Source organism: Musca domestica, unplaced genomic scaffold (genome assembly GCF_030504385.1).
Source record: "Musca domestica strain aabys unplaced genomic scaffold, Musca_domestica.polishedcontigs.V.1.1 84, whole genome shotgun sequence".
NCBI classification, from domain to species: Eukaryota; Metazoa; Arthropoda; class Insecta; order Diptera; family Muscidae; genus Musca; species Musca domestica.
The window spans coordinates 2,338,781-2,362,400 of record NW_026712417.1 but is presented as its reverse complement, the minus strand read 5'-3'; the positions used below and the strand labels follow the sequence as shown (position 1 = coordinate 2,362,400).

General features: G+C 35.2%; 4 protein-coding genes across 7 annotated transcripts; 3 read left to right on the top strand and 1 right to left on the bottom strand.

Annotated features, from left to right (window-relative positions):
• The first annotated feature begins 737 nt into the window (after nucleotides 1-737).
• On the top strand, nucleotides 738-4,455 carry LOC101891701 (ras-related protein Rab-43). The gene is made up of 3 exons (XM_005182355.4): nucleotides 738-1,414; nucleotides 1,478-1,562; nucleotides 3,614-4,455. Exons 1-3 carry the CDS (start codon nucleotides 1,202-1,204, stop codon nucleotides 3,976-3,978), a joined length of 663 nt encoding a protein of 220 aa, XP_005182412.1. The 5' UTR covers nucleotides 738-1,201; the 3' UTR covers nucleotides 3,979-4,455.
• A 119-nt stretch (nucleotides 4,456-4,574) lies between these two features.
• Nucleotides 4,575-13,048, bottom strand: LOC101893253 (structure-specific endonuclease subunit SLX4). 2 transcript variants are annotated; one of them, XM_005182365.4, is made up of 13 exons: nucleotides 12,754-13,048; nucleotides 12,419-12,684; nucleotides 11,620-12,293; nucleotides 10,346-11,548; nucleotides 9,853-9,936; nucleotides 9,737-9,790; nucleotides 9,606-9,680; nucleotides 9,493-9,543; nucleotides 9,352-9,429; nucleotides 9,234-9,287; nucleotides 6,687-9,130; nucleotides 4,937-5,089; nucleotides 4,575-4,878 (listed from the first exon to the last, which is right to left on the bottom strand). In XM_005182365.4, exons 2-13 carry the CDS (start codon nucleotides 12,487-12,489, stop codon nucleotides 4,717-4,719), a joined length of 5,103 nt encoding a protein of 1,700 aa, XP_005182422.2. In that variant the 5' UTR covers nucleotides 12,490-12,684; nucleotides 12,754-13,048; the 3' UTR covers nucleotides 4,575-4,716. The 2 variants fall into 2 exon arrangements, with proteins under 2 accessions (XP_005182422.2, XP_019891931.2); XM_020036372.2 differs by having other exon boundaries at nucleotides 9,493-9,537.
• Nucleotides 13,049-14,965: 1,917 nt separating this feature from the next.
• LOC131806694 (protein HBS1-like) lies at nucleotides 14,966-18,241 on the top strand. Its single transcript, XM_059131254.1, has 2 exons — nucleotides 14,966-16,200; nucleotides 16,909-18,241. The coding sequence occupies exons 1-2, from the start codon at nucleotides 15,213-15,215 to the stop codon at nucleotides 17,991-17,993; spliced, it is 2,073 nt and encodes a 690-aa protein (XP_058987237.1). The 5' UTR covers nucleotides 14,966-15,212; the 3' UTR covers nucleotides 17,994-18,241.
• Nucleotides 18,242-20,806: 2,565 nt separating this feature from the next.
• Nucleotides 20,807-23,330, top strand: LOC131806690 (ras-related protein Rap1). Of its 3 annotated transcripts, none has more exons than XM_059131242.1 (2): nucleotides 20,807-20,944; nucleotides 21,431-23,330. In XM_059131242.1, exon 2 carries the CDS (start codon nucleotides 22,481-22,483, stop codon nucleotides 23,033-23,035), a length of 555 nt encoding a protein of 184 aa, XP_058987225.1. In that variant the 5' UTR covers nucleotides 20,807-20,944; nucleotides 21,431-22,480; the 3' UTR covers nucleotides 23,036-23,330. The 3 variants fall into 3 exon arrangements, with proteins under 3 accessions (XP_058987225.1, XP_058987226.1, XP_058987227.1); XM_059131243.1 differs by lacking the exon at nucleotides 20,807-20,944 and adding an exon at nucleotides 21,072-21,197; XM_059131244.1 differs by lacking the exon at nucleotides 20,807-20,944 and adding an exon at nucleotides 21,316-21,334.
• Nucleotides 23,331-23,620: the final 290 nt, after the last annotated feature.

The window sequence follows — 23,620 nt, the reverse complement described above, 5'->3', positions numbered from 1 at the left end:
CTTCGAAAAAAAAAACAAAGAATATTTGGGCCAAAATCGAACTTAATCAACCTAAAACTTCTTTGTTCCTATACGAAGAAGCCTGTCGATAACTGAAGTCAGTCAAAAAAGCGTTTTATGTATTGTCATCTTTATATATACATAAGAGGAAGTGTTCTGGTATAAGTCATCGACTGGCTTATTCATAAAAGACAAATGAGTTTTAGATTTGTAAAAAAACAATAAAGGAACAAAGGCGTTTAGGTTAACTTAGTTCGCTTTTTTTTCTCTTCCGAAGAAGAAGTGGAAGTATCTGTCCCATTTTAAACTACATGCTACATATTGTTAAACTTTTTAAACACTACATGCTGTTAAACTTTTCAAAAATCCATTAAGTATATTATCGTTAAATATACTTAGAATTTAATGCTGACCATGAATATATATACTTTGTGGGGTCTACGACAAATATTTAGGGATGTTACAAACGGAATGGCAAAGGTCATATACCTTCTTTTCAAGGAAAAATGATAGCAAAAGCAATAAACAATTCTGTAAACTAATTGTCTTGTATAAATGCAGAAGGTATGTTCAAAAGAGAAAGAGAGGGAAAAAATAGACGCAAGTAAACTCGTATAGTGTAACTGAGGACTTATGTTAAGTCCTGAACAAAGCAATTGCTTGCGTTATCGATAAATAAAGCTTCCAATTGCCACTATCGATTCTTTATTTAAAAAGGTAGTATCGATTGATAACAATCATCGGGTTCTATTGTGTTGGTAATTAGTAAGGTTCTTTAATTTGTTATTCAATAAAAAAAACAACTTGTTCTTGAACTGAAGGAATATAATATTGTCGCTCTAGTTAATTGCGTACTATAGAAATAAAATAAAGAGTGGTATTTTAGGGAAATCTCCGGCAGCCAAAGAACAACTAGACACAAAAGAAAAACGTCAATCAATTATTCACCAAAACAAAACTCCTAACCAGGGTTAATCTGTTCGGGCACATTCCTTTCATGAATTCTTACTACAGTGTCTAAAGAATTCCAAAGAAAAGAAATCTAGTGAATGGAAAGGTGTAAAAACACCCACATTTTACAGTTGATTGATTGTTGTTAACCGTTTGTGAATCCACATAAGTGACATCACACCTTGCCGTTGCGAACTATTCTCCGTCCCCTAGAACACAAACATTCTTCGAGTGGCAGCAAATCATCAACATGACAGCCAGAAATCCTCAAACACTAATGGCTCTGCCCAGTGAAGAAAGTTTTGATTTTCTATTCAAAGTTGTGCTAATCGGTGATGCTGGAACTGGAAAAACTTGCATAGTTGAACGTTTTAAGACTGGTAATTTTATGGAACGTCAGGGAAATACAATCGGTGTGGATTTTTCAATGAAAACCATTAGTTTAGAAGGTAAACTAGTTAAGGTAAGTCATATGAAGAATATATCAAATTGGAATTTATTTAGGAAAACAACATTCTTCTTTTAGTTGCAAATTTGGGATACGGCTGGTCAGGAACGGTTTCGCACAATAACACAAAGTTATTATCGTTCAGCGAATGGTGTTATCATTGGTAAGTGTGTTGTTTTTTTCTTCTTGTGGTATTCAACGCCCATTTCGTTTGGCTAAATACGCAGTTGGTATGTAGGTGATTGTCTGATGTCTTTGGGGGAATTAAGTACTACTCTAGGGTAATGAATCATTTTTATAAATTTAAAAAAAAATTGTCATATCTATGAAATGGTTCCATATCATAATATTTGGTTCTTTATTCCGTTTCAATTCAGCCTTTATTGTCCGGTTGTTTGCGCATTATTTGTACACACGTGTTTTTCTTTGTAAATTGAATTTTTGCTGAGATGCTTAACATTTCTTCATTTTATAGTTTTCCCTATAAGCTGGGGGCATGTTAAATTTGACAATTTCTTTGTAACACTTCGAAATTTTCGTCTGAGAACCCGTGAAGTAAATGTAATTTATTTTTAAATTTCTTAACTAAGCCTTAAAGACTTGTGAGTCGAATTAGCTAAACCTAATTGAAATCAAGGTATTAAGGTACATTAAGTACCTTAAATAAAATCAAGTACATGAATATTCAATATTGATCTACAATACAGAATAAGTTCTAATATATCGTAAAATTTGGATTTTAATTATTTTGAAATTTATAGACGCATTTTCTAACAGGATATAGAAAAGGACATGTAAAAAAGTTTAGTTTAGCTCCATTAGCTCCAGATATTCGGTATTTGGAAGGTTTTCTATCCCATTTTTAATTAAATTCACTGTAATTAAGGAAAAACCTTTTAACATCAGTTCTCATTTTGACATGAACGCCATATAAAAGAGACCATAGGTGTCTGTTTTGTTTGAATTGGCGGTTCAATGTCTTTTCCAATTGGAATGGCCTCCCATAGAACGATATTCCCAAATAATTGGTATTTTGTAGGACTTATTAAATTTTTTAATTGGTAAAATTGGTGCTATGTAGGAAAGATATTCGGTGTTCACTGTTATTATTTTGTCATAATTTTAAAAACTTTAAATTTACTTTAAAACGCAATTTCTACTCATTTTACCAACGATTTTCTTTCCACTCTCTCTAAATTTCTATGAGTGAAATGGGGCCGGTATGGACCCTGAGACAATCAAGCATTATTTAATATATATACAGGGTGAGATAAAATAATTGCAACAAAGTCAAACGCCATAATTTTTAATTTTTCTTCAATTTTATTGAATGAAATCAAAAATTGTCGGAAATGGTATCAAATTTTAGAATAAGTTTAGATTTGGTCGGTCACCATTGGCACGAATTATGCACTTCAAACGGCCAATGAAACCGTCATTCGCTGTCCGAATAATTCTCTGCGGTATTTTGGCCCATCCCCGGCTAAGCGCTTGCTTGAGGTGATCGACACTTTGATATTTTTTAGTGCCAACCTTGACTTCGAAAATACTCCAAGCACAATAGTCCAACGGATTGGTATCCGGAGATTTTGGAGACCATTATGCGCTGGAAATGAAGCGAGGAACTCATCGTGATGAGTGCGATGGTGCTGAGTCCTGTTGGAATGTTCAAGGTCTGCGGCCAAAATGTTTGCGTGCCCAAGGCTTTAGTACACCCTCCAGAATATACACAAAAGATTTATTCACATTTTAATACTGGAGTGCTCTAATGATAGCCACTTGTGGTTTTCCAGCCAAATATAAAGAAATTACACTATCACGCTTGAATTCCATTACGAATAACTTTCTGGTCACTGGAATAATTTTAACAGTTGTTGGACGAGTGGCTTATAAATGACAGCAGTCTGAAGTTGGTTGAAGTTTTTTCATCTCACCCTGTTGACCATATAATTCGCAAAATTTGGCCATTTTTGTCATAATTAAACTTAAAAACGTCATTTCTACACATTTTACCAATAATTTTCTATGAGTAAGATGGGCCCGGTATGGACCCTGTATTATGAGACAGATGAGAATTCTTTAATATCGATTTTAATACTATTAACTAATTTTTGCACCAGGTTGACCTTATAGGGTATAAGTATTTCTTTGCAAAACCATTTGGTACTTTTATTTTTTTAAATATTATATACAGACATTTTGTTATATTTCCAGTTTATGATATAACCAATCGCAATTCATTTGCAAATCTGCAAAAATGGATCGAGGAGGTACGACGGTATACAACGTCAAGTGTTCTGTTAATTGTTGTTGGCAATAAATGTGATCTGGAAAATGAGCGTGAAGTAGAATTTGAGGAGGCACAACAAATGTGTCAATACATACCGGAAGTTCTATACGTTTTAGAAACATCTGCCAAAGAGAATCGTAACATTGATGATGCTTTTGTGGCGCTGGCAACGGAATTGAAGCGACGCATCGATACCAGCATAACACAAGTGGAGAACGATGAAGATGCCATTAAATTAGGACAAAGTAAACCTCTCAATCAATGCAGTAGTTCATGTAGTTTAACGTAAAATGAAAGTTTAGATTTTGTTTCTTTTACATGCAACACATATTCGACCATCCATATTTATACATAAAGATATTTATATTGTGATTTATTTTATAATGGTAGCAATGAATTATGTTTTTATTAATTTATTTAATAATTTTCACTTAATATTTTTTTTGTTTTAGTTCCTTTTTTTCTTTTTGTAATACAATATGATGGTACAAATGTTAAATGGTATTTGTATTTAAGATTTTATCCAATGTAACATCACACATTCACACAAATCTCTTGACAACAATAGTCAATTAACAGCCATTCAGCTGTATTTTAGTTTTATTATTTATTTTCTTATACGTATATATATATATTCCATAATAATAACAAAAAACGTCCTTGTTTTTTTTTTTTTTAACAAAGGAAAACAATCTAAAGGAATAACATTTTAACCAACGAATTGTTAATAAATTTTTAACATGTTTTTTTGAAAAGGTTAAAGAAATATCGGGGTTTTTTATTGGAATCCAGAAAGTAAGTATTGACACAATAATTTTTTTTCTGCTCCCATAGAATTATTTAATAAAAAAAAAAACACTCGCAGTTTTTATTTGTAAAAAAATTGCTAATTTTATTGTTTATAAGATCATCACATAAATAATTACAAACAGGCAAATTAGATTACTTAGAAAAACATTTTACAAAACATATTCTTTCAGTTCATTGCGATTATTTACACTTATTATTTTTCATTAATATTTAATAATTAAGAAATGTTTATGTTAACTGTCTGTTTAATGTTGGTCTTCTTTTTCTTGCGAACGTGGCGATTTTTCGCTTTCTCTTTGTTAGCATTGTTACTACTACCAGCCGTTGCAAGATCATAACGAAATATAATGCAACGTTGATCGAAAAATTGCTTGAGGTCCTAGAGCAAATAATCCCAAATATTCAGTAATGCATAAATTTATTATTTTAATATTTACCTTTGGGTCATAACGATATCCAATGCCTTTTAGAAATAAGTAAATTTCTTGTAAATCAATGGGTTCATACATCAGAATACTTTCATGTAGTTTGCGATTGGAACACACCAAATTATACCATGCAATATGAAATGGCAGTAAAGGTTGGGGGGTCTAAAAGAAATTAGGACATGTAGTTGTAAGTAGTTTATACATTAAACATTATTTGCCCATATTCATTATCTTCTATATCTATAAAAGAGGAAAATGTTTGTATGTTTGTTTGTAATTTATGGACTCGAAAACCACTGAACAGATTTTCTACAATATCGCCTAAAAGAAACATAGGCTATATACATTTTTGAAATTCTACTTGAAACTGGAGATATAGCATCAGAATTGGAGGCACCTCCCAAAAATTTACATATTATATGCACATATATACAGGGTGATATAAAAAAACTGCAACCATCTTCAGACTGCTGTCATTTAAAAGCCACTCATCCGACAACTGTTAAAATTACTCCAGTGACAGCTCGTTATATTGTTTACAAGCGTACAAAAGTATTTTGGTGAGAAATTTCCAGAGAAAAGCTATTTGTGATGGAATTCAAGCGTGATAGTGTGATTTCTTCATATTTGGCTGGAAAATCATAAGTGGCTATAGAGCACTCCAGCATTAAAATGTGAATAAATCTTTTATGTCTCGTACCATCGCTCGTTACCGTGATACTGGTAGCGTAGCCCGACGTCAAGGAAGTGGACGGAAGAAAACAGCAACATCAGCAGAAATGGTTCGAAAAGTAAAGAAGCGACTTGATCGAAACCCGCGTCGTAGGGACCGAAAAATGACTCGTGAGCTGAACATATCGCAATATTCCATTCGGCAAATATTGAAAAATGAGCTCGGGGAAAAGCCATTGAAATTCCAAAAATTGCAAGAACTTATATCGCAGCCGAAAGAAAATAGACTCAAAAGAACAAAAGAGTTGCTTCGCTTGGCCGAAAATGGCGAACTGTCGAATTTGGTTTTCTCCGTCTCCGATGAGAAAACATTCGTTGTCCAGCAGTTTATAAAAAACAAACAAAATGATCGTGTTTACTTGCTGAAAATGTGCACCTTCGGTTGGCCACCAGAACTCAAGCGCTGGCCATGGTGATAGTGTGGGCCGCCATAACTGCCGATGATCACTCTCCGCTCGTATTAATCGATCGTGGCATCAGAATAAATGCCGAATATTATCGCGAAAATATTCTGGAGGGTGTATTAAAGCCTTGGGCATGCAAACGTTTTGGCCGCAGACATTGGACACTCCAACAGGACTCGTCACCATCGCACTCAGCACGCGCAACCCCAAGAATGGTTACAAAATGAGGTTCCTCGCTTCATTTCCCGGGCACAATGGCCTTCAAAATCTCCTTATACCAATTCATTGGACTATTGTGTCTGGAGTATTTTGGACAACAAGGTTGACACTAAAAAATACCAAAGTGTCGATCACCTCAAGCAAGCGATTCGCCGGGAATGAGCCAAAATACTGCAGAGCAACATTCGGACAGCGTGTGACGGTTTCATTGGCCGTTTGAAGTCCATAATTTGTGGCAAGGGTGACCAATTCGAACAAATCTAAACTTATTCTAAAATTTGATGCTATTTCCGACACTTGTTGCTTTCATTCAATAAAATTAAAAAAAATGTAAAAATTATGGCTTTTGACTTTGTTGCATTTTTTTTTATCTCACCCTGTAAATTAAAAGTAGCTTTCCTTACCTTCTTTGTTACATTTGTCTGCAGTATATAGTTCTCATCTGCTAGCTCCGATTTTAGCTCAAGCGAAAATTGAATCATATCAGAACCAAGGCCATCGCTAAGATTGAATTTGTTGCCAACGTTTGACAGAACATTACTTGGCGTTAAGGGTTCTTCTTCAATTTGACTGGAAGGCAATGTCGTTTTTGTTTTCATACTACCACGGTACACATTTGTGGATGAGGTCGCTTTAGCCGTGTTAAAACAATTTTCAATACAATCATCAACGGGTGCCGTTTCTTCAACTATTATGGGATGCGTTTGCAGATAAATATATTCCAATAGTTTAACAGCTTGTTTTCTTTTTAACGGTTTAATGCCATAGTTATATAATGCCTTTAATAATTCCGCCTCAGTATATTGAGAATAGTTGGGTTTAACTTCATCGGCGGTTAAACCACGTATGTGATAGGTTTTATTATTGATGGTTAATGTTTGTTTGTCAATAATGTTTGGGGGCTTGGAGGTGGCCTTTAAAATGTCCGAGGAACTCTTATGACTATGAAATTTGATTTTGTTTGGGGTTTTATCAAGGCTATTTTTCTGGCCAGTAACAGTGCTAAATGTCTTGGACTTTTTCAATGTACTAACTGAAGAGGTGGAGGGTATTCCCTCTAGATCAAAAACTGGACTGCTGCAACTGCTGCTCGAGGTTTTTTGAGATTCTTTGAGACTTATTTCAGCTGTCAACAATTGATCTAATCCCATTGGCACTGAGGAGATTTTCGAATTTTGATTTTCATATACCATCATATCGAATTCATCGAAATCATCCAAGGCGGCAGCTTCATTATCAACACTTTTCAATAAGGCACTAAACTTTTCACTTGTTCGATTACCTATGGTACTGTAACGTTTTATGGGTTCATCGGGCGTTTGAAGAAATGATGCTTCTTCTAACAATTGATTAGGTGTCGGCGATTCGAATGTCTCCGAGAACTCCTCCAGAATACCAAATTTACTTCGTTCAAGTTTATGATCGATATATGGCGATTCGTTTGGTGATTTTGTTTCAAAATCACTGTACGAATTTTGAGTTAAATCTATCTGTTTGGAAGGCGATAAGCACCCATTGTTGATTATATCAAGAACCACTGATGTATCCTTCTCTTCATTGTAGTGCTCTTCATCTGCAGAATTTCCATTGGAATCTTTATAACGACTTGTTTTATTTGCCTGCCATATGGAATAATTTATTTCATCATCGGATAACACCAAACATTCCTCCTCATCCTCCTCCTCTTGGTCAATGATATTTCCCTTCCCCTCATCATCTTCGTTTTGTGTCAAATCTATACTGTGATTTTGCAAATTAAATGACTGAGATTTGCCCGTGTCCGTATCGGGTTTTGCAGGTGATGTTGCATGAAATGATAAGGATTTCCTATTTGTTATACAATGTTCAACGGTCATTTCCAAATCCATACTAAATCTGCTATCATTTTTATTCGAGTCAGATGGGGTTTTTACGTTGGTTACCATTTGGGAAAAGCTTCTCCTGCATAGAGATTCATTAGATTTCTCCTTACCACCCAAATATTTATTATACAATTCTCGAAAGATTGTATCATTTCCAACCGCAAATGATGAAGGTTTTTGACTGACATCCTTGATTGTGGCAGTTTGACGATGAAATGATGTTTGTAATTGATTTGATCCTTGAAAATTCAAAAACGATCTATTACTTTGATTTAATTCCATTTCTCTGAGGATCATATCTTCTTCTTCTTCTCCTCCATTGTCTGAATCAATATCATCGGGTATTTCAATGATTTCATTTGTTTTGTGTGGAGAATGTAAGGGACTTTTAAGTTTGTCATCATCCCCTTTTTGGACGTTCTCTTCAATAGATTTACTTTTGGTTGTAATGGCATTTGATTCCGAAATCTTAACTTCATTTAAGTTGGTAATTGATTTAGCTTTTGCTACTTCACCACAAACACTGCTAATATCTGGACAAAGATTTACTTCAAAATTTGTTGAGAAAAGTGAAATTTCATTCACCTCAAGATTATCCATGATATTTGCATTTGAAAATTGTAAATCGTTGCCATTATCCAAACGTTTCCTTTTCTTCTCAGGAGATGCCAAGTCAAGAGTGGACTTAAAGAAATCTTGATTGTCAATCTTATTTGTTTCGAAACTTAATGTTAATTTGAAATCTTCATCCCCATCTAACTTATTTACATATTTCGATGTTTCGGAATTACTATTTATGTCTGTTATTGCCTTTTCGAACTCCTCGTCGTTTAAAGGCGAATCAGCAAATATGTCTATCTCCGTTATAGTTTTACTTTGATTATTTGTGGTATTGCTTTTTTCCTTGGATACATGATCTTCTTCATAATCTTGTGTTAGATCGATGAGATTTTCTTCGGTATCTTCTTCCATGGTGTCAGGTGAATCTATCAAGGCAAGTGAATTTGAACTTTAGTAATATGAAAATCAAAACTTTAAAATTTAGTAAAAAAATAACATTATGCAAACTTATTTTATCGATTGTCTTACCATTAACACGAACTGATGTGGATCCTTCAACTTCCCGGAATAAAATATTCTTTGCTACACAAAAATATTAAATTAATAAAGTATTTTTTTAATAAAGGTGGCTTACAACATAACATACCCTCTTCACTTGATAGCATTTCAATTGCATTTTCGTCGTCAGATTCTTTGGAACTCTCCCCGAAACTATTGTGGGTAACTAAGACAAAATTAAATACATGAGAACATATATTTTGAATGGTTTCTAGACTATTTTCCATACCAACTTTCTTCGATGGGTGTTTTTGAGACTCCAGAGAGAAAAGGTCTGTTGCTATACAAAATAAATATTATTAATGGACGCTTTTTTAAATGTCCTTTAGCCCAAGATCCTACCTTCTTCACTAGAAAATATTTCAACTGCATTTGTGGCCACATCTTCGGTTCTCAGGACGGTTGTATGGTGGTTAACTGAAAATAAAAAAATATATAATATTGCCTTAATGATAATAAATGGCATTTCTTACCACTATCACTTTTTGCTATGTGTTCAGTAGACTCCAGCGAAAAATTATTCTTTGCTATACAAAATAATATTATTAATGGAATTGATCCAAATATATTGCATGAGAGCAGATCTTACCCTCTTCACTGGAAACGATTTCGATTGTATTTGGATCAGCATCCACGGTGCTCATGGTGTAAAATTGGTGGACATTTTTGGTTCCTACAAATAAATATAAATGGTTTAGAACATAAAGGAACGAAGTCATGGTCAAATAATAAGGAAGGAAAACCTATCGCAGAACATAAAAAATCAGACGTACATAGTAATTCTATGGGTTTTTTTTTCGCCGTATTGAATATTGATTTTGAATTCGATATGTAATAGATTTCGCTGCTGGTTCAGCCACCCTTCAGACAATGAACGACCAACAAAAACCTTAGTATATAATTTGAAGTTGTTGCATATGGCTAATAAATTCCAAAACAATCAAGCTTGACTATTTCTTGCATAGATTTTTTAACCTTCAAGATTTTCAAGGAATATTACCAGGGATTGAATTGATTATTACTCTGGTGACGATTATTATAATCTTTATCATATTATCATGGAAAGCAAATGGAATACACACCTTTACCAATGTCAATATTTGTCTCTTCTTCATCTTCCATTTCAACATCTGAATCGGCAAATAAATCGGGTGAATTTGGTCTCGGTTTTTGTGTGGAACTCATACCGCTATTAGGTGTTGGCTTTTGAGGTGTAATACAGGAAGTTGTAGGTCTAAGGTCTAAGCCTTTGGCAACATCCACGATGGGTTTATTGCTATCACTTGCATGATTTATCAACGGAACTTTATGTGTTTCAGGAATGTCTTTTATATTAGACGATGCTACAATACTGCTTTCATGTGTTCTTGCTGCGTTTAATGAATTAATTTCTATATTGCTAGTTCCCACCTCCAAAGTATTCTCACAATCCTTATTTCGTAATAAATTTTCAGGTGTACACGAAACATTGTTCAATAGCTTCAACTGTGGTTCTGTTTCCATTTGCGATGAACATATTGTGGCAGCATTTGTGTCCGTAGATCCAGCTGAAACATCCATTAATTCTAAACTTCTGGTGGGTGGAATTAAAGATTTAATTTTCTTATAAATGGAACTAGTTATTGAACTGCCAGAATCGGACTTCGGATTATCTTCATCTTCTCGAACACGTAAATTTTTAAAATAATCCACAGGTTTATCGCTGGTACATTCAACGTCCCCCATTTTTGCTTGATCATCAATGGAAGTTTTATCAGTAGTAATTATAATTTCTTCATTTTCCACTTCCCCATCCAACGAAGGATATTTGAGTCTGTGATAGTAATTTTCCAAATCTTTATAGATTTGATGTATCTTTATTGCCATTTTCTCTGCCCTTGAACTTTGTTTTTTGGGTGTAAAATCTCTTCCCTGTATTGCTTCCCATTTTCGTAGTAAATGTCCAGCATTCACTTTACTTAATGGAAATAACTCAGTGACAAAAAACTGTTCCAATGGTATTTCCTCCAGCTCTGGACATTGTACAACTTTTTCGTTGACCTCAGCTTTTTGACTAACTCTAAGTATTTTGCTTTGAAGTTGATAAGTTTCTACTAAAGGTTCCTCTACAGATTGAGATGCTCTGCAAAATTGTTTATTTAGAATCAGTTCTATTTGTTCTTTAAGTTTTTTCTTTTGCAGCTGTTCATCGCGCAGTGTTAATGTGGTAAATTTATTGGCCCATTTTGCTTTCTTGGTACGAACTTTTGTTTTAGCCATAAATGCTTCGGCAAATGCATTATAATCTGAAATGGAAAAAGAAACACGTTAGGAAAAATTATAAACAAATTAATTTAATTTTAACCTTTGGGCGTACCTTCTTTTTCGGCTGTACGAAATCCATATTTTGCTAGCTTCTGCCTTATTGATTCTGCATCCTTAACCTCGTCATTTTGATCTGCAACACAAACAACATCACCATCATTCTCGTTATCTGCGGCAACAGCTATTCCTCTACTCTCGGCTTCAGAACGAGATATTGCCAAAGCCAGTTGAATATCATCGACATTGAAATTATCTGCGGCACAATGTTGGGCAGCTATTTCAGCAAACATTTGTTCATTACGAAGAAATGCTGATTTTATTGTGGATTGTCTTTTCTTATTCGTAGGCTTTTTCGCGACCTTACTTTTGGTATTGCCCTTTTTGTTTTCCGTCTTTGTTGTGGGCGGTGGTGGTGCCTTTTTGACTTTCTTTTCGGGCACATCGAAATCATCTTCCTGCAACTGATCATTATTTGTACCGGAGTCTAATGATTTTGGCTGTTTAAATACGAATGCATCGAGCTTTGTACGTTTGGCACGTGTCGTTTTAGTTTTCGGCAGTGTTTCTGATTCTTCAGGTTCATTGCATTTACTTTTTGTTGTATCACTGACCGGTAATTTATCTTTCCCATTCTTCTCGGGGGATATTTTGTTGTCACTTTCTGAAGCAGCAAAATAACTTGAAATTGAGGCCGTACCTAGTTCTTGGACATTTTGTGTTTTTTTACTTGAAATAAAAAAAGAAGACACAAAAACATTACTTTTTCCAACTAATAAACATTTATTTGGTATAGGTACTTTATTAACTACATCTAGTCAATGAACATTGTAAGAAAGAATGTGCATGCATACCGTTGTCTTGTATTAACAGTACCCGGTAATTGTAGTTTCTTTAGATTAGCTTTACGGGTTGCACGATCCATAGCATATGCTTCAGCTCCAATTTCTATCGTTCCGAAATCAATTGTTTCTTTTCGTCTATTGTCTGCTGTATGGCTTTCGACGTGCGAGGATTTGCTTTCAGATTGAACATATATTTGCGATCTTTCTCCTCCTCGGTTGTGGTCAAATATTCACGTACAAATTTCTCGGAAGCTCCTTGGTATATTGGTGTACAACTAGAGAGAGCAAGTGGACAATTAGAATGTACCGTTGGGAATATTGTGAAACACATTTCTGAAACTTACTACCACAAAGCAAATATTAAACTTCCCGCAACAATTCCTGCTGCAGCAACTCGATTTCGATAATAGTATGAAGGCGTTCCCTTTGTTCGTCTTGGTTTGCGATATTTCTCGTCGATATTTTCCATTACTATAAGCTTCTAAGTGAACTTGATGCTACCTAATTGTTATATAATTTTAATTGTAATACAAAAAAACATGGTAAAAGAAAAATTTTGTCCGGCTAATAACGCTTGCCTGCATCAAAATAAAAAACGTCCCAAACGAGTCCAATAATGAAGACAAAACATAATGTCCGATAAACAATAAAAGTAAAAGGAAGACACCGTTGTTTACGAAACAGGCATGGGAAAACTCTGTCAGCTGTAGTATTCACGGTTGTTAAATTCAGTACTTAAATTAGTTACTTTTCTTTTACGTTGAGTATTTGATTAGTGGGAGACGTAAGGTAAACAGTTTGGTTTTGTCTAGTGCAGTAAATTCACGTAAACAATAGAAGTATTCCCGAGCTTAAATCGTGCTACTGGTTGCAACACAGATCTCAAAGGCGACAGGAGTGTTGTATTTTCACATTACCTTCAGCCAAAAAAATTCCACTTTTCACACCGAAGTCAAGATTTAAGCTTTAAACTGTTTCACACTTAAAAGAAAGAAAAACGGAATTCCCCATGGCTCAATGAGGTTGCTCAACATTAAAGAAAGAAAAAATGGAGTCTTTTAGTGTCATATAGACTTTTAAATATGCAACATTTGCTTTTGTTTATTTTTATTTTTCTCACAAAATTCTTATATTGGGGAGAACCAGCGAAACAAGAATGGAATTTTGGGGTTATCCCACAAGATCGAATTTAAACTAATAGGACAATACAGTTTTATCCCATTATTTTATAATGTGTGGTCCATTAACATCGAAAATATGCATTTATTTTACAACCGAATTTAAAATAATTACAAATTATTGTATTTTTTTGTTGGAAAAGCAATGCACACACATACACAAAATGTGTATATGTTTCGACAAAACCCACTAGACCCACTAGATTTGGATTTAAATTGTCATATCCATTACTTTTACTTCAAATAAATCCTCTCAAAGAAGGTTAACCCTACATAAAGTTCTAACGTAAACATGGCATTAGGGCACTAAAAGAAAACAAATTCTATTTAGAGTGTAGATTTGTTCTACCTTCTGCAATTGTGTCATAAAATTCCCTATGAGATAATTAAGGTGAGAATAAATAAAACGCTTTTTTGACCGGCTTAAGTCATCGGCGGGTGTTAGCAGCTAGCCTATGACTCACACCTTCTATAAAACCGTTTAATGTGTTCTCACCTTAATGTTGTTCAGAAAGTAAGAGAACGGAAGACTAGAAATGTGAAATCTAGATAGCAATCCTTCAAAACCAACAGCCACAAGCTGATAACTTCTTATTTGTGAGTGTTTTCTTCAATTTGCCTGCTATTTTAAAACGTGAGAGGAATAAAGAATATTAGAAGAGTACACATAGCCACATCAACACAGCTATGAAAACCAATGAACTGTCAAACCAAATTTTGAATCGAAATTTTTGAAAAAAATAATGGATATCATCACTACCTCCGATTGGCTTCGTATAGGAAAACATTTACAAATCTACTCATTAAAAAAAACATTAAAAAATTGAAGTATCAATGTTCCTAAGCGTTGATACATCTACCCAAGGTACAGTGAAGAGAAGGTAGGCCAACTTTGAAATAATTGCAAGTATAGAGGTCTACCTGTTTGGCTTGTAATGTCAGAACTAGTATCAAAACAATAAAAATCAAACAACTTGTTGCATTTATTTTGAATAAATAATTGAAAAAACGCGATAACTAAATGAAAGGTCAACACTTATTTTCAAAATCATGTACTATATATCTCTAAAGGATTATTTCGCTACAAAAACTCTAGATTTTGTCGATGCATACGTTGAAATAAACATTTTGAAAACACCCGAATTTGAATATTTTCTGAACAATTGTTTTGTTATTGAAAAGAAAACAAATACATAAACAAATAAAGATGACATATTAAGCCAAGAAAATAAAAAAAAATTAAAATCATATGGTATCATAGCCCTACCTTGATATCATTGTACCATGCATCTACCTGTATTCTTCTATAATGTGTAGTCACGCACACAAAAATGGCAAAAAGCCACCGACAGCTGTTTCTATTTCTGTAATTAGTTGTCCGGTGACAGGAATCGTAACGTATAGTGGTCATAATGTTTGTCATTTTTGTATAATTGTTTTCAAATGTGTCAAATGTGTTCACGAGCCCAAGAATTTCACAAAATCAGAAAAATCCAACGAAAGCTTAATCACTGCATTTAATAAAACAAAATAAACTGAATTTATGAAATCCCCCAGACTTTGCAAAGCTTTGAAAGTAAATTTTGTTGTTGGTGGAAAGAGGTTACAAGGCGAAGACAAGAAACATGTCACGTCACAGAATTGTTCGAAGGATGGACTACGACGACGAGTACGACGGATATGATGATGTCTACGGCCACTCCGTCGATGATGATAGCTGTATATCGCCCACAGATGCCCAACAGTGGCTGTACGACCGGGCGAGGGGACATCAATCGATGTCGGCATTTATGCGTGACAATAAAGACATTGCCGAAGAGGAAGAAGACGAGGATGCTGAGGAGGAAAAGTCGTATGAAAAGTCCAGAAGAAATTCGGATAACTTTCAGATGCCTTCATTGAACGATTTGGAAAAGGCCCAGTTGACATCGTGCATTGATGAGGTTAGAAGTGTTGTGGGCGATACCATATCCGAGAAACGAATTGTGGAGACTTCGATAAAATTTGCGTATGATATTAATAAAATATTAGATGAAATACTAAACGATGAGACGGAGAACAAAGCTAAACGTATGCAGAAGGATGTCACAGCTAATGTGATAAGCAAAGCAGCAGTGCCGCCGAAAATCTTGCTGAGTGAGTTGGCAGATAGAAAAACATCTGCCCCTGCGACACCAGTCGTTAAGGTCACAGCTGCACAAAGTGAAGTAAAGCGAGGCTTTGAGGTAAGCTCTCCAGCTTTGCCAAGTTCCCCGGCCCTTTCTGGACGCAATACTCCCGTCGAATTTGTCGACGATTCCAATAAAAAGACTGCAAGTGGTGGTGGCGGAGTTTTGGATGCAAATGTTTTTAAGGTTTCCAAAGAACAATCGCAGCGTGATGCCAAACAATTATACGTCAAGGAGCGTTCCGATCAAAAACATAATTTCCACATGATTGTCATTGGACATGTGGATGCTGGCAAGAGTACGTTAATGGGCCATTTGTTGTACGATACCGGCAATGTTTCGCAACGAGTTATGCACAAACATGAACAGGAGTCCAAGAAATTGGGCAAACAAAGTTTTATGTATGCCTGGGTATTGGATGAGACTGGCGAGGAGAGAGCAAGAGGTAAGATTTCTGAATGTTAATGCGGAAATAATTTTCAGGTTTCATTTCAGTGAAAGATTTTATTAAGTGTGTGAACCCGGGGATTCCAAGAACAAACATTCATCGAGAATGTGCCGTGATGCCAAAAAACACTCGGATCGGTCTGAAATAATACCAAATAATGTGCATTTTTCATAATGATAAGTACATTAATCAGATGTGATCTAGAAATGGGAGTTGTTCCAATTTTTTCGCAATCACAATGCTATAGTATATGCATATCCACTACCCAATTACCCCTACCCCCATTTTAAACTCGTCCGCAATTCATAGCTTCCTGCGGTAAACAAGACCGCCAAGTCACCAGCTGGCTGCACAAGGGGTCCAGACTTTATATAATGAATTAAGAAAATACCGAACTAAAATTTGCGATGGATTTTGCTCTTTGTAGCTGTGTGAAAAAAATCTGATCCATTCTGTTCGAATCAAAGTTTATTGACAAGGTGATACGGTAAGGCCAACAGATGGCGGAGGGTTCCCCACGGTTACATCGATTATGCCAATACTTTGAAGGATCCATTCATCATGGACTAATTAAATTATTTATCGCAAATTGTGTACTAACATAATTTTGTTTTCAAATCCTGATGATTCGATTTAAGCATATACGTAACACACCCTAACCTCATGATGCTATACAATTCATATCAAAATTCTCTCTGTTTTCAGGTATCACCATGGATGTTGGACATTTCCGTTTCGAAACGGAAACGAAAATAATCACACTTCTTGATGCTCCAGGCCATAAGGATTTTATACCCAATATGATATCAGGTGCTACACAAGCGGATGTAGCCCTATTGGTTATTGATGCCACCCGAGGAGAGTTTGAGTCTGGTTTTGATTTAGGCGGTCAAACACGAGAACATGCCATCTTGGTGCGTTCACTGGGCGTCAACCAATTGGGTGTTGTAATTAACAAACTCGACACGGTAGACTGGTCCAAAGAACGTTTCGATGAAATTGTTCAAAAACTCAAAGTTTTCCTTAAACAAGCTGGCTACAAAGAATCCGATGTAACATACACTCCATGCTCAGGATTGACTGGAGAGAATCTCGCCAAACCAGCCACCGAGCCTGCCCTTAAAGCCTGGTACAAAGGTCCACATCTATTGGCTGTTATAGATAATTTTAAAATTCCTGAACGCTCTGTGGACAAGCCATTTCGTATGTCTATTTCGGATATATTTAAGGGTACATCTTCAGGATTTTGTATATCGGGTCGCATAGAAACCGGTGCCTTGTGTGTCAACGATCGCGTATTGGTGGGAGCTCTCAGAGAACAAGGTCAAGTCAAAAGTCTGCTCATAGATGAAGTGCCACAAAACAATGCCTTTGCCGGGGATCAAGTGGCCATTACACTGTCAGGAATTGATGTAAATAACATTACTGTGGGAGGCATTATATGTGATCCGCAGCATCCAATACCGGTGACGACACGTTTTCAAGTTCGTCTGCTAATTTTCAATATTAAAGTACCAATTACAATTGGTTTTCCGGTGCTATTGCATCATCAGTCACTTATCGAACCAGCTGTTATTAGTAAACTAAACGCACAGATACACAAGGGTACGGGGGAGGTTATTAAGAAAAAACCACGTTGTTTGGGCAACAACACCTGTGCCCTGATTGAACTGGAAACAACAAGACCCATATGTATAGAACGTTATTCGGACTTTAAGGAATTGGGTCGCATAATGTTACGTGTTTCAGGTGTTACAATTGCAGCTGGTATGGTAACAAAAATACGTTGAACGCGACGAGTAACATCGTATATGCCGATCGTAATCGTTACCTTTTCTATACGAAGAAAACGAAAATGCTTTATTTTCTTGTTTTGCAAAAAGTATATTATTTTGTTTCTTTTCTTTTTTTTTTTTTTTGTAATTGATCGTTAAATTTTTGTAACGAATTTTTGTATTTTTTTAAATTGTAATTTTAGTTTTTGCCCAAAGTGTTGGCCAATTTAAGTAAAATAAAATTAACAATAAAAATGCTAATCAATTAAAACAAAAAAAAAAAAAGATTTAATTTCAATTAAATATGCAAACTTTAGGAATGGGATGCCGGGGAATTGGGCCGGAAGATGTTTATTTCTTAAACTGAGAGAGAGAATGTAAAATAAATTTTATATAAGTGAAGAAGGATATGTCTTACTCAGCAGAATTTAATGAAAATCGACATATCCTGATGGAGGAATTCTTCGGAATCACCAATACTGCAGAGTCCTTTTTATTCCCTAAAAAGACCATGGTAGAAGAATATACAGGGTGAGATGAAAAACTGCAATCAACTTCAGACTGCTGTCATTTCTAAGCCACTCGTCCGACATCTGTTAAAATTATTCCATTGTTTACAAGCGTACAAAAGCATTTTGGTAAGAATTTTTTCGAAAAAAAAGTTATTCGTGATGGAATTCAAGCGTGATAGTGTGATTTCTTTATATTTGGCTGGAAAACCACAAGTGGCTATCGTAAGAGCACTCCAGTATTTAAATGTGAATAAATCTTTCGTGTCTCGTACCATCGCTCTTTACCGTGATACTGGTAGCGTAGACCGACGTCAAGGAAGTGGACGAAAGAAAACAGCAACATCAGCAGAAATGGTTCGAAAAGTAAAGAAGCTACTTTATCGAAACCCGCGTCGCAGTGGCCAAAAATGGCTCCTGAGCTGAACATATCGCAATATTCCATTCGGCAGATATTGAAAAATGAGCTCTGGGTAAAGCCAGTGAAATTTCAAAAGTGCTTACACAACTTACATCACAACAGAAAGAAAATAGACTCAAAAGATCTAAAGAGTTGCTTTGCTTGGCCGAATGTGGTGAACTCCTAAATTTGGTTTTCTTCGATGAGAAAACATTTGTTGTCCAGCAGTTTGTAAACAAACAAAATGATCGTGTTTACTTGCCAAAGAGGTCAGCTGAAAATGTGCACCTTCGGTTGGCCACCAGAACTCAAGCGCCGGCCATGGTGATGATTTGGGCCGCCATAACAGCCGATGGTCGCTCTCCACTTGTATTAATTGACCGTGGCATCAGAATAAATGTCGAATATTATCGCGAAAATATTCTGGGGGTGTATTAAAGCCTACGCACGCAAACACGCAAACATTTTGGCCGCAGACCCTGGACATTTTAACAGGGATCAGCACGTACCACCCGAGAATGGTTACAAAATGAGGTTCCTCAATTCATTTCCAGCGCACAATGGCCACCAAAATCTCCGGTTATCCGTTGGACTATTGTGTCTGGAGAATTTTGGAAAGCAAAGTTGTCACTAAAAAATACCAAAGTGTCGAGCCAAAATACCACAGAGCACCAGTCGGGCAGCGTGTGACGGTTTCATTGGCCGCTTGAAGGTCATAATTCGTGCCAAAGGTGACCAATTCGAACAAATCTAAACTTATTCTAAAATTTGATGCTATTTCCAATATTTTTTGCTTTCATTCATTATAATTTAAAAAGAAAAAAATTACAAATAGTGGCATTTTACTTTGTTGTAGTTTTTTTTTATCTCACCCTGTATTTCTTCTTCGTTCTCATACTAGTACTATGTTACTATGGCCGGTTATTACATCTTGCCGATAGATAAAAAAGTGATGTTGTCGGACACATAAATCGTTTTCCGTTATTATAAGTTTCATTTAAGTATGAACTGTCCGATAAGCAAAAGGTATGACCATCTTCCCTTTATCTTTTAACGTAAAGATTACAGAATTCATGTTGCCATATTTTATATTCATAATATGGCAATAACAGCAAAATTTATTTAAATAAAAAAATGGATAATGGATAGAGTATTTTATATTGAAGAACTGAATTATCGATTTATTTCACGAAAAGAAATAAAAATTTGTTTTGTTAATTATTTTCAAACTAAAATGAAGATGCCATTGGGAAAAAAAATGCAGTGACTACCAGTTACTTTCACAAAAAGCTTGCCATATCTCTGTAAACAATGCATATATTCTAAAGCATGATAGAAGAATATAGGTAGACGCATCGACACAGCTGCTGGGACAATGAACTGTCAAACCAATTTTGGAATTGAAAATGTTGAATGAAAATTTTTTTAAATTTGTAAAAATTGTTGAAAACACGAATTATAATAACCTCCGGATGACGTCGTATAAGAAAACATAAAAAAATCTTCTTGTATTTGAAAAAACATTTAATTTTTTTTGACATAACAATGCTCCCAAGCATTGGTGCATCTACCTGTATTCTTCTGTCATGACTTTTCCTCTTTATGATATCGAATTACACGCTAACTAATAATAAGCATTTCTTCTGTTATATCAGTACGTTTTCATGTATTTTCGTTAAAATTCATATAAACATCAACTAACAAGAAGTGTGTTAAATAAATTATGTTACTATGAATAACGAATCGTGTCGCATCAACAGACTAATTCGTGTTTGTAATTTTGAGTTGACTTTCAAATGAGAACATGGTATTAATAGTCCCTTAAACCGAATAACAATTATTATACAATGCAATGCTACCAATTCATTAAGAGTAGTCGAGTTTTTCGACTGAGTTGCCACATCCTAAAATCGGGGAAAAGTCGCTTTTTGTGTGCTGGCAATATTGGCATTCATCAAGTTGATGTGATGTGACGCCCGTAATCGATACAGACAAGAATTTTTAAGCTCGTATTTTTGCTTAATAAAGAAAAAGAGACACTAGTGATAAAGAAACCGGTAAATAAATTGAAACATTGCGTTTTATGCACTAAATAGAGGCACAAATTGTCAAAAGTTTTTAAATAACGCACAAAGTTTGCTCGTTTTTTGTCTCATTCGACATCGCGAAAGAAAGGCAAGTTAATTTTTTTGTGGCTAATAAAAGAGAAATGTATGTATGTGTGTTGAGTGAGTTGTGAATGCTTGTAGAAGCAAAGAAATTGTTAGTGAGTTTTTGTTTTATAAATGCAAGAGTAATTGTGTGTTTGTGGTGAGTCATTAAAGCGCTTTAGCTTGAGTCAAAAATTTAATTTGTTGTATGTGAAGTTTAGCAATGAGTTAATTATTAATAAAGAAATAAAGAATGTAGTACAATACAATTCTCCTTTGCCTTATGTACATGAAAAAGTATACCAATGGGGTTGTGGCGTTTAAATTGATACATCTGCACCATATCATCGTTACAAGAAATGATTTTAATGTGGTTTTTTATCTACGTTTTAGGTGAAATTTGATTACACTTTTTGCGGCGGCACACTTGTGAATGAGGTAAATTCCAGAAATCAAGAGAAGAAGAAGAGCAAGACCAATAACTCTATTGTTGTGCTGTATTTTTTAAAATAAAGATAATAGTGCCAAAAACTTCAAATTAAACGTTAAAAGAGTGTGTTTGTGTGTATGGAAATTGAAACTCAACAGACCCAAAAAGCCGCAAAGAATAACACAATAGCAACAACAAGTTGAAGAAAGACAAGGCCCTATTCGAGCAGAGAGATTCAAGAGAGTGCACTCTTATTAATTACTGACAGCACAACAGAAGAATTTCCTTTGTTGAACAAAAATCGAGTGAGAGCGAGAGCAGAGATAGGGGAGCCGAGCCAGCCAACAACACATACATCTCTCATCTTCATGCAAACCAAACCAGAGACAACAGCGGCTACAGCAGCAACAAAAAGTTAAATAATCATCATCTGAAATAAAGTCTGAATAAGAAACGAGCAAAGAAAAGAAAGTAAAACACAAAGAAAAAAACTAATAATAATAAGAAATCAAATTAAGCAAATTTACTACTTGGATTTATTTTACATTAAATATTAACAACAAATAGTCGATAAAGCAAAACTGTAAGCAATCTTTGTTTAAAACAAACAACGCCTATAAAACAACAAACAGCAAGCTGCGAGCAAACCCACTAATACGACGACGATAACACACAAAATAAATTAATAGAAGTCAGCGTGCATTGCAGAGACTACGAAAAATATCTTCCAGAACTTTTGTTTCCCAAAAAAGGGGAGTATTGCATGTTAACCTTTAACCAGTCCGGTCAACTAGCTGCAAACAAATTCCCCCCCTTCAGCCACTTAACGAGCACGAGATAATAAATCGTAGGAATTCGCCTTATTTACAATTGCTGCGAGAGCAACAACAATCATAGCTAAAGTGAAACTATCTTTATTGCACACTCTTGACTGACCACGATCACCAGCCGGCCAGCCAGCCAGCCAAACCAACCAACTAGAGCAGCCCACCAGAAGCAGCACACAAATCAAAATGCGTGAATACAAAATTGTCGTCTTGGGCAGTGGTGGTGTAGGTAAATCCGCCCTAACCGTGCAATTCGTACAAGGCATATTTGTTGAGAAATACGATCCCACCATTGAGGACAGTTATCGCAAACAGGTGGAAGTCGATGGGCAACAATGCATGCTGGAGATATTGGATACGGCGGGTACAGAGCAATTTACCGCCATGCGTGATCTGTACATGAAAAACGGCCAGGGTTTCGTCTTAGTCTATTCCATAACAGCACAATCCACCTTCAATGATCTGCAAGATTTGAGGGAACAAATTCTGCGCGTCAAGGACACAGACGATGTACCCATGGTCCTAGTGGGCAACAAATGCGATTTAGAAGAAGAACGTGTGGTGGGCAAAGAGCTGGGCAAATCGTTGGCCACTCAATTCAACTGCGCCTTCATGGAAACATCTGCCAAAGCTAAAGTGAATGTTGTGGATATCTTCTATGACCTCGTCAGACAGATAAACAAAAAGTCACCCGAAAAGAAACAGAAAAAGCCCAAGAAAAATCTATGTGTTCTGCTGTAAGACTATCCATGCATAGACTCTGACTCTGTGCACATCCGCATGTGTAAGCATAATTACAAATCAAACAAACAAAAACACAGGCAAACACAAAAATTCCCCTCGAAAACAAAACAAAAGACCTCCAGGACATGTTTCCCCCCTTTTCTTTTTTTTCCATGCAACCAAAACTTTCCACTATCAACACTCTTTCCAGCAACAACAACCTATACACACCCCAGTATAATAATAATAATAATAAAACAAAAAAATAAATGAACAAGAAAAAACGCAAGCAACAAAACTAAACTTTTTTAAAGTTACCATAAACAAAATGAACAAGAGCAACAACAACAACCATACATTTCATAATAAACTACAACAATAATAATACAAAACAAGAACAGCAACAAAGAAAATCCACTATTGTCGCCTTTTTGCTACGGTTTTTTCTTCTCTACTACTATATACACTTATTATTATAGTTATTATTAATTAATTATTTTCATTAATTAATAATATATATATTTTTTTCATTAATGGGTAAATTATTTTTAAAAATGATATACACAGAAAAAAGGAAAACTTTGATAAAACAAAAATTAAATT

Coding starts and splice junctions, on each gene's coding strand:
- LOC101891701 (XM_005182355.4), top strand. CDS start 1,202: ATGACAGCCAGAAATCCTCAAACACTAATGGCTCTGCCCAGTGAAGAA. Junction 1,415..1,477: donor TAGAAGGTAAACTAGTTAAG/GTAAGTCATATG, acceptor TTCTTCTTTTAG/TTGCAAATTTGGGATACGGC. Junction 1,563..3,613: donor AGCGAATGGTGTTATCATTG/GTAAGTGTGTTG, acceptor TTATATTTCCAG/TTTATGATATAACCAATCGC.
- LOC131806690 (XM_059131242.1), top strand. CDS start 22,481: ATGCGTGAATACAAAATTGTCGTCTTGGGCAGTGGTGGTGTAGGTAAA.
- LOC101893253 (XM_005182365.4), bottom strand. CDS start 12,489: ATGGATCGTGCAACCCGTAAAGCTAATCTAAAGAAACTACAATTACCG. Junction 12,294..12,418: donor ACTGTTAATACAAGACAACG/GTATGCATGCAC, acceptor TTTTATTTCAAG/TAAAAAAACACAAAATGTCC. Junction 4,879..4,936: donor GATATCGTTATGACCCAAAG/GTAAATATTAAA, acceptor TATTTGCTCTAG/GACCTCAAGCAATTTTTCGA.
- LOC131806694 (XM_059131254.1), top strand. CDS start 15,213: ATGTCACGTCACAGAATTGTTCGAAGGATGGACTACGACGACGAGTAC. Junction 16,201..16,908: donor TGGCGAGGAGAGAGCAAGAG/GTAAGATTTCTG, acceptor CTCTGTTTTCAG/GTATCACCATGGATGTTGGA.